The following is an 18,032-nucleotide window of genomic DNA, read 5'->3' on the forward strand; positions in this document are numbered from 1 at the left end:
CTAGATATAATTTCTAACCATTGAAATCTAGTTATTTGAAAAATATGTTGACTTTATTTTTTCTGGGATTTGGTGTTTGTTTAAATTGCTGTTGCTTTGGGAAAGTTATTTTGAATACTGTCTTTAATTATATTTTCCTAATTCATTCTTCTGGTTTTTTTCTTTCACACACAGTTTTTGTATTATGCTGCATCTTTTTGTCTTCCATATCTTTAATTTCCTTTCTAATCCTTTTTAACTCTTAGGTCTTTTTTTGTTTTGTTTTGTTTTGTTTTCTTGTTTGTTGTCCTTATTGCTCACTGGGTTTGTGTCTAATCTTGTTTGTGCTACTACTTTTGTAACCTCTGTGTCTGTAGTGGTTGTCTTCATTTTCATTGCTTTCCTGATCTCTGCAATCCCATTTTTTCATCTTCTTTTGTCTTATTTCCTTGAGCTTTTGTAAGTCATTGCCTTGAGCCCTTATATCTCACTGAATTCTTATTTATTAGATTTTTTTTATTGGATTATTTTATTTCATGAAAAGATATTTGATCACAAATTTAATTTGTTCTTGTGTATATTGTCTATGTGTCATTTTTCCCCCTCTTCTTTGGCACTTTAAAGAGATTAGCTGTGTGCTTTTGCCAGTTTTGCTTACTATTTTTATTTGAATAAAGGGAAATTTTCTTGGAAAGCCTAGTTTTGGAATAATACTATAAGGAAAAGAGCTAGAAAAATAAGATACTGAGCAAGTATCTTGAGTTGTCGTATGAATAGCCTGGACTAACAGGTAGTCTCCCTAAGTCACAGTCAAACCCTACCTGATAAAGATTAGTCAGCACAAGACAGCTTGTGATCTTCCCAGACTGACTGATGTCTTCTTACAAAAATGATGTGTCTTTGAATTTCTTTTTTGGCATCACCTTTGTTGCCATCCCCCTGCTCCTTACTAGGCATCACATGATTTGCAGAGCCATTCTTCACATGCTTATTTAAATATGGGAAGTTGGCTTTATTACTCTTCAGAGTATACTCTATTTCCTTTGGAATACCCTGTGCTCTGATAGCCATATCTGGAATCTGCAGCAACAGATCCTGTGTGTATCCTCCTTCCTCAGTATGATTTTCATTGCCCTATGGAACCCCTTCTTCATACACTTTAGTTGTGTATATGTTACCTAAGTTTGTTGATGGTAAAATTTACATTTCTGTTCCTGTGGTCCTTGGTTTTAGTTGTTTTCAGTTTCAAGAAGGTAGCAGAGATTTCTTTATTCTACTTATAACAGATATTTTGTTTGTTTTAAAACATTATTGCTATTGAAAGCATACACATACAGGGGTGCCTGGGTGGCTCAGTCAGTTGAGAGTCAATTTTTTTTTTTTTTAAAGATTTTATTTATTTGACAGACAGAGATCACAAGTAGGCAGAGAGGCAGGTAGAGAGAGAGAGGAAGGGAAGCAGGCTCCCTGCTGAGCAGAGAGCCCGATGCAGGGCTCGATCCCAGGACCCTGGGATCATGACCTGAGCTGAAGGCAGAGGCTTTAACCCACTAAGCCACCCAGGTGCCCTGAGAGTCAATCTCTTGATTTCAGCTCAGGTCATGGTCTCAGGGTCATGAGATTGAGCCCCATATCAGGCTCAGTGTGGGGCCTGCTAGGGATTCTTTCTCCCTCTCTCCCTCTGCCTGTCCCCGATTTGTGCTCACTCACACACTCTCTCTCTCTTTCTTTAAAAAAACAAACAAAAAAGATACACATACATAAATCGTTACTTTAATTCTGACAATATTGAATTAAGATTTTTTAAAACATTATCTGGAGAGTTTTAAAAGAGTAACTCAAGGGGTGCCTGGCTGGCTCAGTCAGTAGAACATGAGATTCCTCATCTTGGGGTTGTAAGTTCAAGCCCCATGTTGGGTGTAGAAATTAAAATCTTTAAAAAACAAATAACTAAAAATAACTTCATACTGATGACTACTAAAATGCATTCAGATGTTATACTTGAAGCTTTTGTCTTGTCATCTGCTACTTGAACTGAGCTACTTTTACTTTCAAAACCGTGTTTCTGAAATTGTATGAATCCTTTTTTTAGGCGTTTCATCAAACGGGTATATGTGTCTTTGCCAAATGAGGAGGTATGTATCTGCATTTTTTTTTTTTTTAAACAGAAACAAGCCCTACCATCTTGACAATATCGATTTCCAATCCTTAATATAGCCACATTGAAAAACAGCTTGGCAATTTCTTAAAAAGACAAATGTAAACTTAAGACCCAATAATTCCTTTTCTAAGAATCTGCTCACAACAGATGAAAACATATGTCTGCACAAAGATGTGTATAAGAAGTTTTATATTTATAAATAATAGCCAAGAACTGTAAGGAATATAAGATGTTCATCAACCAAAGAATGGATAAACAAATTTGGCATATGCATTTAATGGAATAGTGTTTAGTAATAAAAGGATTGAGATATTTATACATGCTATAATACAGAAAAACCCCAAAAAGATACTAAGTGAAAGACACCACGTGTAAAAGATAACCTATCATATAATTCCATTTGTATGAAGTCCAGAAAAGGAATATTTCTAGAAACCAAAGGAAATCATGGTTTCCAAAGGCTACAGGTGGAAGTGGGGATTAACTGCAAACAGGCAGAAGTGAATTGATTTGGAGTGACAGAAATGTTCTAAAAGTAGATTATGGTGGTGGTTACACAACTGTTTATTTATTAAATTGATTGAATTGAATTATATATTTAAAATGGGGAGATTAATGTCCTATGAATTCATACCTCTATAAAAGTGTTTTTTAAAAACTGTGATTGTTGAGGCACCTGTGTGGCTCAGTGAGTTAGGGATCCGACTCTTGCTTTCCACTTCAATTGTGAGATCAAACCCCACTCAGCCACAGAGTTTGCTTAAGATTCCCTCTGTCTCTCCTTCTCCCTCAGCCCCTCCCCACTGCACTCCTGCACGCTCTCTCTCTTTAAAATAAAGGACTCTTTAGAAACAATAAAAGTATTAAAATAAAAATTGTGGTTCTCTAGCTCAGACCCTTAACATTCTTGATAATAGTAGCACTACTTCTTTTTTTTTTTTTTTTTTTTTTTTTTTTTAAAGATTTTATTTATTTATTTGACAGAGAGAAATCACAAGTAGGCAGAGAGGCAGGCAGAGAGAGAGAGGAGGAAGCAGGCTTCCCGCTGAGCAGAAAGCCCGATGTGGGGCTCGAACCCAGGACCTGGGATCATGACCTGAGCCGAAGGCAGCGGCTTAACCCACTGAGCCACCCAGGCGCCCCAGTAGCACTACTTCTTTAGTGTTTTATTTGGATTATCTTTAAGTCTCTCAAGAACTCTCAAAAAATGGTAGTTTATTTTTCTTTAAAGATTTTATTTATTTGAGAGAGAGAGAAAGCACGAGTGGGGGGCGGGGCACAGGGAGAGATAGAAGCAGACTCCCCACTAAGCAGAGAGCCTGATGCAGGGCAACCAGGCCCTAAGATCATGACCTGAGCCGAAGTCAGATTCTTAACTGACTGAGCCACTGAGGCACCCCAAAAATGGTAGTTTTAACTCCACTTAATAGACATGAGTGAGGTTCTAAGAGTGATTTGTTTGTGATCATTCAGTTCATAAGTGAGGGTCAGGATTTGAACCTAATTTTTGGATATTTCATTAAGCCAATTCTTGGGACTGATAATTCTTTAATTTTTTTTTTCAGACACGACTACTTTTACTTAAAAATCTATTATGTAAACAAGGAAGCCCATTGACCCAAAAAGAACTAGCACAACTTGCTAGGTGAGTAATTTGATTTGGTCTATTCTTAAAGCTTTTCTCTCTTCTTCTTTTTTTTTTTTTTTTTTTTTTTAAGGAATTCTTTTTTGTTTAAGGGAAACTCAGGTATGAAATGAGTATTTTATCCTTCAGAGAACTTCATCTCATCCTTTATTTCATCTTTTTTCTTATCTCTTATTCTTACATATATATTTAAATTTAAATTTCTAGATAACTCTACAAGACCTGACCTACATATCTGATGATGATACTATATTCTTTATATAAATTTATTAAAACTTAAAGGGACACCTGGGTGGCTCAGTCTGTTAAGCCTTCGGTCTGCCTTCGGTATAGGTCATGATGCCAGGGTTTTGGAATCCAGTCCTGCATTGGGCACCTTGCTCAGCATGAAGCCTGCTTCTCCCTCTGCCTTCTGCTTTCCCTGCTTGTGCACATTCTCTCTCTGACAAATAAATAAAATCTTAAAAATAAAAACACTTATTATAAGTGGTATTGAAATAATTTTATAAAAATTTGGGGCGCCTGGGTGGCTCAGTGGGTTGAGTGTCTGCCTTCGGCTCAGGTCATGGTCTCAGGGTCCTGGGATTGAGCCCCACATCGGGCTCTCTGCTCAGTGGGGGCCTGCTTCCCCCTCTCTCTCTGCCTTTCTCTCTGCCTACTTGTGATCTCTCTCTCTCTCTCTCTCTGTCAAATAAATAAATAAAATCTTTAAAAAAATAATAATTTTGTAAAAATTTAAAATTTCTTATATCTCTGCCCACACCAACACAAGTATTTTCATATAAACTTCTCCTCATGTTACACATAATTTTTTTTAACTTTTGCATCTTCAGCTTTTTTTATGAGTGGTATACTTAAGTAGAAACTAAATATAGAAGGTGGTCTTGTTGAATTTTAGTCATTAGAAATCTTTTTTTTAAGATTTTATTTTTTTAATTTATTTATTTGACAGAGAGAGAGAAATCACAAGTAGGCAGAGAGACAGAGAGAGAGGGGGAAGCAGGCTCCCCGCTGAGCAGAGAGCCCGATGTGGGGCTCGATCCCAGGACCCTGGGATCATGACCTGAGCCAAAGGCAGAGGCTTTAACCCACTGAGCCACCCAGGCGCCTCTAGTCATTAGAAATCTTATAAGGTAATATAAATAATCAAAAAGTATGTGAATAACTAGTAATTTTAGTAAAAACTCTTTTGAGTTCCCAGATGCCTATGAAAAAAGAATGAATTCAATACTCAGAAACACTGAGGTTCTTCTTTGTCTTTCCAATGAAGAATTCAACTAATACTTGATCTCTGTAGTTACATAACATAGTACATGATTAAGTAAATGCTTTCTTTTCCTGTCTTATTTTTCTCCCCTTTGCCCCTAGTTTTTAGTTCCTTTTGATAATCTCCTGGCTGCCCAGGACTCTCTACTGTGGGCATCCCATTCAGATGTGCCTCTTTTTGCCAATATCTTCTACCCCAGATCCTTCCTTCACCCTGTTTGTCCTACATTTCAAATTGCATAGCTTTCTGCTTGATAACAGGCAAACTAGATGTTACCTTCTTTTTACATGGAAATTTTAAATCTGCAAAGATAAAAATAATTTGCTCTTTTTTCCTTCCCATTCTTAGAATGACTGATGGATATTCAGGAAGTGATCTAACAGCTTTAGCAAAAGATGCAGCACTGGGTCCTATCCGAGGTATGTGTATAGACCTTGAAACATTTAGACCTATTCGTTAGACTACTTTAGAAGTTTAAGAAGTCCCTATTGAGAGGTTTTGTTTCTGTTTTAGCTTTAGTAAGAAATTATTTAAGCTGCTAGAAAACTTGATACAAAGTGGTTTCTAGACTTCTCATGGGGCCACATATGTTCTCCATTGCATGTTCTTTTGGTTTCTGTTTGTTTTCACAAAAACAAATATGTGAAACCATTCTTAGCTCACAGACCATATAAAGACAGTCAATGGGTGTGTAGACCATGACCCCTGTTTCAAACAACAGATTTCAGGGTTTGTTTTTTTTAATTAAAAAATTTTATTATTAAAGTACAGTTAACATACAAAGTTATATTCATTTCAGATGTACAACATAATGAGTACACAATTCTGTACATTAAAGGATGTTCACGATAAATCACCATCTACCCTATGTTTCACTTCTTGGTGGTAGGCAACCAGCAGAAAACACGAAGGAAAAGAAAACATTTTTAAGCAAGCAAAAAAGAAAAATAAGGGGAAATGTTCTTACCTGTTTTTGGCTCTTTTCATGCCAATATCCTGATATCACTTGAAATTAAAGTGTCTAAGAGAAGCTTTTATTTGTATTGTTATATATTATCTTTTGAGAAATTGCTTTGTTTTGATGCAAGGTTATTTGCCGTTTCTGAAATACCACTATGATACCACTTTAGACTAGATATTCTCAGCTGCTTTTCCACAGCCAGCATGGGCAGTGGGTGGGTGATGCTCTCAGGTATGCACTCAGATTGCTGCCTATGACGATAAAATAGAACATGGAATGGACAACTTCTGGAACACATCTGCAGTGAAACAGTGTATTGACTCAGAATTGCTGCTTTGCAGAATAATAAGTGTAACCTTGACAATATATTTTGAAATTCTGGGCAAAAAGCATTCTAGCCACTCTTGCTGCCTGGTACATGTCAAGAGAGTGGACTCAACCAATACATAATACATAAACCATTTGTATTTTTTCAGAAAATTTTAGCTATTATTCTGAAGCAGATAAAAGTTATTGGGTTTTAAAAAAAAATAAAGCCTTTGTGAAGAAAAAAACTACATTCTTTTAACTTCAAAGTTGTGAAATTTACTGTTCTTAGGCAATATGCAGAGAAAGTGAATGCCTCCCACTTACTCCTAAAGACTTATCCTAAGCATTTATAAATTGTGCTCTTAATATTTTTAATTAATTTATTTTTTTAATAAACATATAATGTATTTTTGTACTCTTAATATTAATGTGTATTTTCCTTTTAATAGAAATAACTTATATTGAACATGTACTTTTAGATCATTGTACCCGTTTTTGCTCTTCAGCAATTTAAACTTAGAAATCTTTTTTTTTAAAATGGCTGTCTTGTATTTTACAGAACTGAAACCTGAACAAGTAAAGAATATGTCTGCCAGTGAGGTATATTACTTTCTAGTTATCTTTTCTTTGCTCTGGTTCTCTATATTGTAAGACCTATCTTTTATCTGGATTTTCATAGTTAATTAGAAGCTAGAAATAGTTAACTTTGCTTTATTTCAAAATATAGGGGTGTATCAAATTACAATCTCTTAATGGTGTTTTTTGGTAATATTAAACAGAAAAAAATTATAGAAAACTTAAGAATTTTGTTCTTTGTAACAAGTTAATCCCTTAATATTCTATTTTGTAAGATTTTCAGCATTTGTTTTTGTCCTTATAAAAGCAATACCATTGTAATGTAATTCATTACATTTTAATATCGTAGGCCCTCTTGGGAAAATGCTAGCGCATTTCTTTCGAAAAAGATTGCCTGCAAAATATAAAGTTGGACATGCAGAATTATTGTAATAACTATGTAAGCAAACATTTAAAATTAGTATTATATTTATAATTTATAAGTCAGAGATATTTTTTACTGCCCAAGTTTCAACAGCTATTGAGGACACAGTGAACTCTTAACATAGAGAATGAATGTATTTTTTTTTTAATTTTTATTTATTTATTTGACAGAGAGAGATCACAGTAGACAGAGAGGCAGGCAGAGAGAGAGAGAGAGAGGGAAGCAGGCTCCCTGCTGAGCAGACAGCCCTATGCGGGACTCGATCCCAGGACCCCGAGATCATGACCTGAGCCGAAGGCAGCAGCTTAACCCACTGAGCCACCCAGGCGCCCAAGAATGAATGTATTTGAGTACATTTTGACAGTCTTTTTTCTTCAAACTTCTAAGTAAACTTAGTTGTTTTGCGGTATTTTGTGTGTGGTAGTTAATCAGCTGCATTACTAAGAATACCCTCACACTTACTGCAACCATCATTCCATTTTTTTTTTAAATTTTTTTTTTTTTTTTTTTTTTTTTTTACTTTTAAGATTTTATTTACTTGACAGAGACACAGTAAGAGAGGGAGCACAAGCAGGGGGAGTAGGAGAGGGAGAAGCAAGCTTCCTGCTGAGCAGGGAACCCGATGTGGGGCTCAATCCCAGGACCGTGAGGTCATGACCTGAGCTGAAGGCCGTTGCTTAATGACTGAGCCACCCAGGCACCCCTACCATTCCATTTTAAAAGTCTATTTTACCTAGAGTGTGTTTGATATGAATGAAGGCTAGGAATGGAGAATTGCACATGCTTTCTCTCTGGCATTTTGCTGCTATTTCCTTAAAAATGCACATTTAAAATGTAAGTTTCAAGTCCCTTTTATCTGACTTATAATTTTAATTCCACATTTTTAAAATTCTTTCTTTACATGAAAGTACAGTACAGTTTGTGTTCCTAGTGTCTTGTGGGTTTTTATTTTTTATTTATTTATTTATTTTAAAGATTTTGTTTATTTGACAGAGATCACAAGCAGGCACAGAGGCAGGCAGAGAGAGAGGAGGAAGCAGGCTCCCTGCTGAGCAGAGAGTCCGATGTGGGGCTCGACCCCCGGACGCTGAGATCATGACCTGAGCCAAAGGCAGAGGCTTTAACCCCCTGAGCCACCCAGGCGCCCCTCTTGTGGGTTTTTAAAAATAGTTTAAGTATAATTTATTAATAATATCCCATAAATACATTTTTTAATGTTCTTAAAGCATAATCCTGATAGTATCTTTCTACCCAAAAAGTAAGCATCATGCATGAATTATTTCTTCTCCACACACTGTTCCCCTGCCTTGGACCCAGGATAGGTAATCTTGATCCCTCCTATACTCTGGCACCCTAGATTCAGACTGAGGAGAGGCCAGCTATGTGACAATTTAGGGCTCTGTATTTGTCCCTTAGAAAGACCATGTGGAATAAAGGGACTAATTAAGGCAGTAATGAGCTAAAACCACCAACTGGCAAATAAGTTTGAGTAAGAACCAATCTCTAAATTCTCAAATGTCTTAACAGCCAAAATCCACTCACCTCTTCATCTGCAAGTATTCTGTCTGTCTCAAGCTCTAAGGCCATAGCATTTCTTGTGGAAGTCCATTGGGAAGTCCACTTGTACCTATAAATGGAATGCTTTGATACACTTTGATTACTATCTTATAATAACTGGCAGCCTTATTACTTACAATAAGTAGGTGGCTGCTTAGGGAATAGGAACTCTTACAAGGCTGTCCATTATTGCATGAGATAAGAGACCAGTTTTCTACTGATAGTGGCTCTGTTAACCTTTGTGTATATTTTGCCCATCCTGAGAATATCTACACAATCAAATTTGAGCAACATTTTTCTTTTATTTTTTAAAGACATTTATTTATTATAAAGAAGGAGAGCAAGCAAGTTGGGGGAGGAGTGGAGGGAGAGAATCTTCAAGCAGACTCCCTGCTGAGCAGGGAGCCTGACGTGGGACTTGATCTCATGACCCATGAGATCATGACCTGAGCTGAAACGGAGGCAGATGCTTAACTGAACGAGCCAACCCAGGCGCCCCAGCAACATTTTTCTTCACGGAACAATTTCAGCCTAAATATAGTTCCTGTTTTATTTGGAGATGAAAGAAACTTTTTTTTTTTTTTTAATAACTCATGACTTTAAAACAAGATAGTTCTGTTGCTATAGGTATGAATAGCCATATAACAAGTTGTCCAAAAACTTAGCTTAAAATGACCACATTTATTATCTCACATTTTCATGGGGTTGGGAATATGGGCATAGCTTAGCTGAGTCCTCTGCTTTGAGCTCTGTCAGAGGGCTGCAATCAAGGTGTTGGCCCAAGGTCTCTTACAGAGCTGTAATCAAGACGTTGGTTGGGGCTGTAGTCATTACAAGACTCAACTGCAGCATATCTGCTTCCACACTCACTCACATAGTTCTTTGCCAGATTCACTTCTTTGTGGGTTGTTGAGGTGAGAGCCTGTTTTCTTAGTCATTGGCTGAAGGCCTCCTTCAGTTCTTTTTCCACATAGGCCTCTCCAACATAGTACTTTCTTCATCAAAGCAAGCAAGCCAGGAAGAAGAGAAAGCATCAGCAGGATGGAAGTCAAAGTCTTTATAATCCTGAAAGTGACCACCCGTCACTTTTGCAGTAGTCTGTTCTTAATGTCCAGTCCACATTCAAGGGGAAGGAATTACAGAAGGGCATATATAACAAGAGGTGGGAATCATTACTTGTCAGAAGATGCCCAACATATCTGTAAATCAATTATAATTTTTTTTTAATGTTTAAAGGGTTACATTTGGCCAGTGAAATCTGCTTTTCACATTAAGGTGTGCCCTTTTAACATTACTTTCAAACTTTGGGACTCATTCTTGCATTCTGGGAGCTAGGCATTTAATCTCAATACCTGGAATCAGGAACTCTACAGGAACCCTGCTTCATTTTTTTTTAAGATTTTATTTTTAAGATTTTTAATTCTCTATGCCTAACATGGGGCTTGAACTCATAACCCTCAGTTTAAGAGTTACATGCCGTACCACCTGAGCCAGCAGGACACCCCAAGAATGCTCATTCATTTTAATGGAGAATAACGTTAAGACTCTAGGATTAGAAATTTATACTGCATTGTTTTTTATTAGTACTGGTGTTAAATTAGCCTACTCCAATGACAAGAGCCTGAAAAATACACATATTTTAAAAATATTATTAATTCGGGGTGCCTGGGTGGCTCAGTGGGTTAAGCCTCTCCCTTTGGCTTAGGTCATGATCTCAGGGTCCTGGGATCAAGCCCCATATTGGGCTCTCTACTCAGCGGAGAGCCTGCTTCCCCTCACCTCTCTCTGCCTGCCTCTCTGCCTACTTGTGATCTCTGTCAAATAAATAAAATCTTTAAAAAAAAAATAAATATATAAATAAATCTTTAAAAAATTATTAATTCACTCTGATAGAGTACATTTATTTCAATATTTCAGCATAACATCTACTTGAATTTTAATTCCACACCTAAAATATAATTTTATCCACCTTTTTTTTAAATATATAAGGAAGAACCTTATTTTAGACTAAACTTTAGAGAGGAACACTAAAAACTTAGTAAAACTGTTGAATGAATTACAAGAAATGACATTACTGGTATCGTTTGTGACCATTGTACTAATTATGTATTAGGTTACATTGTTACAAGTTTTGGTCCTATTGTATACTTTTATCCAGTTTATTTTTAATCTGATGGGTTTTTCTAAAGATTTTATTTATTCATGAGAGACAGAGAGGCAGAGGCAGGAGAGGCAGGCTCCCCACGGAGCAGGGAGCCCAGTGTGGGGCTCAATCCCAGGACGCCGGGATCATGACCTGAGATGAAGGCAGACGCATAACCATCTGAGCCATCCAGGCGCTCTAATCTAATAGTTTAAGTATTAACAATTTGGTAGTACTTTTAGCTGTTAGTCTTGGACTTACGAGTTAATATTTATAAAATGCTTAAACCAATCTGGCAATAGTGGATGCTATGTAAGTGTCCATAGAATAACTTCAAAATACATAATAATAATGACATTTTATTATGGAGATTAAATAAATTATTTTATCAGTCACATTTACGAGAGAGGAAAATACAAGTAGTTTGGTTTCTAAAATCTTATACTAGATTTTTTTTTAGTCATTATTCAGTACAGCTGTAATGACTAAGGGTATTATCAGGCACTGGTATATATACTATAAATACACACATTTAGGTGAGATAAGCAGAATTTGACTTTTATAGAATATAAAGAATATTTTATGAGAATAGAAACAATTATATTGGAATTCTATGTTTTTAAAAGGTAGTGCTAAAAATTGTTGGCTATAAATTCAGGGTACGATGTACTCTGTTTTTAAAGATTTTCTTTATTTATTTGACAGTCAGAGATCACAAGTAGGCAGAGAGGCAGGCAGAGAGAGAAGGGGAAGCAGGCTCCTTCCTGAGCAGAGAGCCTGATGCGGGGCTCGATCCCAGGACCCTGGGACCATGACCTGAGCTGAAGGCAGAGGCTTTAGCCCACTGAGCCACCCAGGCGCCCCAACTCTGTTTTTAAATCACAAAGTTTGGGGTGCCTGACTGGCTCAATCAGTAGAGCATGTGACTCTTAATCTCAGGGTCATGAGTTCAAACCCCATGTTGGGCACAGAGCCTACTTAAAAATAAATAAAATAAAAAATAAAGCACAGTTTGTATCCACTTTAACTTTGACTTTGTTATTTCATTAGTTTGTTTTGATATCTTTGCCATTTATTTTTCTCTTTCTCAAATTAGCTACTAGTTGCTTTTCCTGTTGCATATATTCATCTGTTACTAACTTCAAAATATCATATATAAATTTCATATATATTTATGTGCACCTTTCTATACAGTTCAATTGAAATTTCATCAAAAGCTTTTAAGACTTTAATTTCTGCAACGAATACATTTTATTCAAGAATATCATAGGTAGGGGCGCCTGGGTGGCTCAGTGGGTTAAAGCCTCTGCCTTCGGCTCAGGTCATGTTCCGGGGGTCCTGGGATCGAGCCCCGCATTCCCCTGTATCAGGCTCTCTGCTCAGCATGGAGCCTGCTTCCTCCTCTCTCTCTGCCTGCCTCTCTGCCTACTTGGAATCTCTGTCTGTCAAATAAATAAATAAAATCTTTAAAAAAAAAAAAAAGAATATCATAGGTAGTGGATTACATTCATCATCCTTCTACTCTTTGGGCTTTAGGAAGAGCCAGTGTGTGTTTTAGTTAAAAAAACGAGTAGGGCTCATATGATTATGTGGTAACAATATGTCCTTTTCCTTTTTGACTAAGATTAGTCTACAGTTTACAAGTGTGGGTGATTTTCTCAATCTGTGCTCATCTAGATATCAGAGGGTGTGAAATAATTAGATTCGGTTTTATAAGAGTAATAAAAAGAATATATATGAATATCAGTTGATGTTTTATCTCAAATTGTCCTTTAACTTATTTTTGGGCAAAATGCACATGTATATATTGGTGACAATTTTTAAAACTGTTTAATTTTGTGCCAAGCTTCTTTTGAGTTTTCAAGGTATTCAGGTAATTATAGATACATGTTGATTCAGCATTGTTTTATTCTACATTCTCATAGCCAATTAAAAAGGTCAGAAAATGAGGAGCACCTGGGTGGCTCAGTCGGTTAAGTGTCTGCCTTTGGCTCAGGTCATGGTCTCATGGTCCTGGGATTGAGCCCCACGTGGGGCTCCCTGCTAAGCAGGAAGTCTGCTTCTCCCTTTCCCTCTGCCTTTCTCCTGGCTTGTGCGCACTCGCTCTCTCTCTCTGTCTCTCATATAAAATCTTTTTTTTTTTTTTTAAAGATTTTGTTTATTTATCTGACAGAGAGAAATCACAAGTAGGCAGAGAGGCAGGCAGAGAGAGAGGAGGAAGCAGGCTCCCTGCTGAGCAGAGAGCCCGACGCGGGGCTCGATCCCAGGACCCTGAGATCACGACCCGAGCCGAAGGCAGCGGCTTAACCCACTGAGCCACCCAGGCGCCCCTAAAATCTTTTTAAAAGGTCAGAAAATAGGGGCACCTGGGTGGCTCAGTGGGTTAAAGCCTCTGCCTTCAGCTCAGGTCATGATCCCAGGGTCCTGGGATCGAGTCCCGCATCGGGCTCTCTGCTCAGCGGGGAGCCTGCTTCCTCCTCTCTCTCTGCCTGCTTCTCTGCCTACTTGTGATCTCTGTCTGTCAAATGAATAAATAAAATCTTTAAAAAAAAAAGTCAGAAAATGAGGCCAAATTAATACAAAATGTATTACAAGTAATATTAGTATTAGAAAATTTCAGATACAAACATCCTATATGTTGTGAAAAGCATTATTTCCTTAAAAGTCTCATGTGCTTCTTGTAAACCATCTTCCTTTCTAATAAACCCAGCATGAATTTAGCTAGAGTATGCTTGTGGTGAGACTTGAGAATTCTAAATGATGTAATTGCGATTCTTTTTTCTGCTTGTCTGTATTTGTCAAATTTTCTATAAGGAGTGTTTTCTATTTTTATAATGGGAAAATATTGGGACTTAAAATTTTAATACCTAAGAAATTAAACACATATAATAAAAGTATATTAATATAGCATATAAGATTTCTTATATAGCAGACTTGCCTAACATATAATAATATGTAAAATAAGATGATTGGCACAATTTTCTAAGAATACATGTATATATATAACAATAATAAGCAGCATCATTACTTTAATCCATCTTTGGGTTAACTACTGAATATATTTTCATCATTTGTACTGTCATGTGTTTTTTTTAAATCTAGATGAGAAATATTCGATTATCTGACTTCACTGAATCCTTGAAAAAGATAAAACGCAGCGTGAGCCCTCAAACCTTAGAAGCATACATACGTTGGAACAAGGACTTTGGCGATACCACTGTTTAAGGAAAGACCTTTGTAAGCCTGCAGAACACTTTGCTTTTGAAGAGAGAAACATGCCATGTTAATTGAATAGTTATCAGCTACAGAAATTGAGCCTAAGTTTACAGGACTTTTCAGAGTCTTAAAAATTACTTGTGCACCCCAGCAGATGCACCATAAAACAAAATTTAAATAAAATATACAGTGCAAATGGAGTATTTTGTTGAAGGCCTGTTCATGGTTATCCCGATGGGCGCTGTAAGTTAGAGCACAACAAAAGCTGATTCTGGTCTTCTTTACCAATATAATCATGATGTAAATAATAATTTGTATATTGTGTTGCAGATGAAAGTATTCCAGAGACAGTGAATGGTAGAAGACACAAGCGCCTTTGGTTGTTTGTCTTCTGATGTCTTTTCTTAAAATAGTAATTTTTTCTATTTTCCTTTCCTGCTGTTGTCTTTACTACAGAGGATTAGAATGCCAAACACTATAAGTTCCTTTTTGTTCTTTTCTTTTATAAGTCCATTGTGCCAAATGAAACTTCTTCCTATGTAACAGTAATAGGAAAAAGTATTTTGAAGGTTTTTCTTTTTCATAAATCTATGCATTAAACATTGTGTTTCACTTTTCATTTTTCTATTACCTTGTTACCAATTTAGAAAAGAATTTGTTGATAGCAACAAAGCAAATCTAGTAAAATAGAAAGAGAGATGGTTAGAAGGTTTGAGTAATTCTGTCATTACAACATGTAGATCAGTCCTCGTGTGACCTGAAAGTATTTTTTTCTAATATATCTGTCAGAAATCTATTGTAGACTGTTAATTTATTCCTAATGGAGTTTATTTTCTGCTAGAATTATTCTAATATTTAAGAAGGCCAAGTTTAACTGCTGTAAAAGTGGTTCCTGTGTGAGAGAAGGGAAGAACTGAGAGCTAAGACATTTCTAATTTATTGCTTATTGCTTTCTTACTGTTTACAGGATAATTATAAGCCAATGGATCTACCATCTTTTATTCTTAATAATTATTAATCCCCTCAATGAACCTTTAAAAAATTACTGAATTTTTATACATTGCATACATTTTATAGGTTTCTTGTGCTCACTTTGTTAACTAAAAAGTTAGTCTGTTAATCTGTCTCTTGTTCCCCAAGAATGTACAATAATTCTGTTTCTCGTTTGTATAAGTATGCCTGAGTTTTATTATAAAACTGTCATTGTAGGAGGTAGAGACTCATATGGCTTTTTAAATATTGTAATAAAGGCAAATGGATATTTGCCCTTAGTTTACTGGTTAAAAGTTTGTTTACAGAAATTTTCTTTGGTGCTTTTATGTAAAATGTCATGGATGGAAAGAATAATTTCATAGTAGTAACAAAGATTTTTTTCATTTAGGAAAAATATCTTTGGTTTTGAGAGAATACATTAAAATTAAAAACTTGCCCCATCTAGATAAGAATTTTATAATGAAGACATACATTCTTCTTAATTTTAATCTTGTTCCTGTTAAAGACTTACCTACATATAAGATGTATGGTTTAAGGTAATGTGCTATTTGTAGCTATAATTTAAATGTCTCCTCTAATCATGACCTTAGAACTCCCTGGATAACAGAAATGAGGGTTGAAATAAATAGAAAGAAGAAAGAAAAAAAAAAACTAAGCCAGAACCATGCCCATTTTCAGTCATATGTTGTTATCTTTTTAAGATCTCAAACATTAAAGCATCAATTATAAAATACTGATAATGAAAGATGATGCAGTATACATGATGACAAGAATTAGGATTATCCAAAGTTAAAACATTCTCAATAAAGTTCGTAAAATTTCACTTTGTATTTTCATTTAGAAAAGGATTAACATTGATGATGTTTGAATAATAGTTGGTTATACTAAATGTGTGTGCTTCACGTTCAACTTTTAAAATGTAATCTTTAAATTTATCATGATCCTGTCTGCACTAATGTAGCTCACTATTTTTATTGGAATAGTTTTTAGATCACAAAGATATCAAATGTTAAAAGTTAAGCTAATATTGTCATAAACACTGAGTCAGAATTATATTACTGTATGAATAGCAATTCATACAGTATAGAAGTTATTTTACTTCCCTGACCAAAGTCTGAAGTTGAACTTAGTGCTAGTGAACTATTTTCTATGACTTACTTTTTACTTTACTTTATTTTTAGTTTAAGCTGGGCTTTTATTTCTCCTCATAGAATGACTATGAAAATAAGATGATGATACAATAGGAGGTGAAAGGGATTGGTCTGCTATTTTTCAATAAAGGTAGAAGTTGCTGAGGGTTTCTGAATTAAGATTAGACTTAGGTTGTGACCTTTTAGATTCTACATTGAGCTTCCTGTCATTAATTTCTTAGAGTATAATGCCTAAACATGAAAGGTTAGTGTGCTCATGTTAATATGGCAGTGTTTTGTAAACTATATTAAAACTTGTTGTTATACTGGACTTTGAGACAAGGGAAGTCAATACTATCTTTCCCGGATATACAGTAGAAGTTTATTCTAAGTCTGCCATTGAGGTTATTAGATTTCTCACTATGCTTTGTGCTTAGGAAGAAGTGGAGGAAGAACAGATACTAGAATTACAGTTTAAGTAAATAAATAGCAGTCTTTATTTATAGAGTAAAATTCTTTATATTTTGTACAAAAATTAATTCTTTTGGTAGAATGAACCATTTACAGTTTGGCTTTGGACTCTTGAGTCAAAGTATTTTCCTTAAAATGCTTACCTCAACTTTTAATCTGGTCTTCTGTATTTTATTTCAGAAAAAAAATGAACTAAAAAGTTTAGCTGCATAAAGTAGGTTTTTATCCTAATGGCTTGGAAATAAATGATAAATTTTATTTTGCCTTTAATTTTTTTATTTGAAACTTTTTGAGGTTTCAGAGGTTGCAGTCTAGCAGTGAAGGAGTAGCTTGTACTAAATCTTGCCAATAATTATAATCTGAACAAAATATAAAAGCAAAGATTAGAAAACTCTAGAGAACAAGCAAAAACAGGCAGAAACTGCACAAAATCATGTACTAGAAGAGATCCACATTAACTAGCTTTTACCCTAACAGCAATTTCCAGTTTGTGTAATGTGCTTAGAAACAGACTTCAAGCAGAATGAACAGTCTTTCTGGGCTGAGGACTCATTTGGGACTTGTAAAACAGCTAGAAATTAGGAGGGAAATCTTAAGAGTTTTAGATATAAGCCCCAGGATATGCCTACAAATTTCTTTCAAATCCTTAGTGGACTCCAAAATTGTACCTGTGTAGTGTAATATTCAAAGGAACCTACCAGAAAGCAATAGTTGAAATCTAACGAACTGTAGAGGAACTATATTCTGGGGGAATACAGAGTTTGAAATTCAAATTCCACTAAAAGGGGTTTAATAAATACGATGGGTTTTCCACTGAAACCCAAAAAGGACCATAATAAGGAAGAAGGACAACATCCTAGATGTAAGGGCCATACTTTAGTTAGGACTGTGGGCAAAAGGATAAACTCACTGTAACAAAGCTTAAAATCAAGTTTTCACAGCATCAAGATTATCCATTGTAATTTCACAGCTAGCCAGAAGAGAACACATTTTTTTAAAGATTTTATTTTATTTGACAGAGACTCAGCGAGAGAGGGAACACATGCAGGGGAATGGAAGAAGGAGAAGCAGGGTTCCCGCTGAGCAGGGAGCCCGATGCCGGGCTTGATCCCTGGACCCTGGATCGAAGGATCCCTGACCTGAGTCGAAGGCAGACACTTAATGACTGAGCCACACAGGCACCCCAAGAACACATTTTTT

General features: G+C 35.8%; 1 protein-coding gene across 4 annotated transcripts in view; it reads left to right on the forward strand.

Annotated features, from left to right (window-relative positions):
- The window catches only part of SPAST (spastin), a 56,579-nt gene extending 39,489 nt beyond the window's left edge, over positions 1 to 17,090 (forward strand). For all 4 annotated transcript variants that reach the window (XM_047743819.1, XM_047743820.1, XM_047743817.1 and 1 more), the window contains 5 exons: positions 2,072 to 2,114; positions 3,706 to 3,785; positions 5,401 to 5,471; positions 6,882 to 6,922; positions 14,125 to 17,090. In XM_047743819.1, coding sequence (XP_047599775.1) covers positions 2,072 to 2,114; positions 3,706 to 3,785; positions 5,401 to 5,471; positions 6,882 to 6,922; positions 14,125 to 14,247 — 358 coding nt within the window. In that variant the 3' untranslated portion in view covers positions 14,248 to 17,090. The remainder of the gene's footprint in view (positions 1 to 2,071; positions 2,115 to 3,705; positions 3,786 to 5,400; positions 5,472 to 6,881; positions 6,923 to 14,124) is intronic.
- Positions 17,091 to 18,032: the final 942 nt, after the last annotated feature.

The sequence above is a fragment of the Lutra lutra genome, chromosome 9 (genome assembly GCF_902655055.1).
Source record: "Lutra lutra chromosome 9, mLutLut1.2, whole genome shotgun sequence".
NCBI classification, from domain to species: domain Eukaryota; kingdom Metazoa; phylum Chordata; class Mammalia; order Carnivora; family Mustelidae; genus Lutra; species Lutra lutra.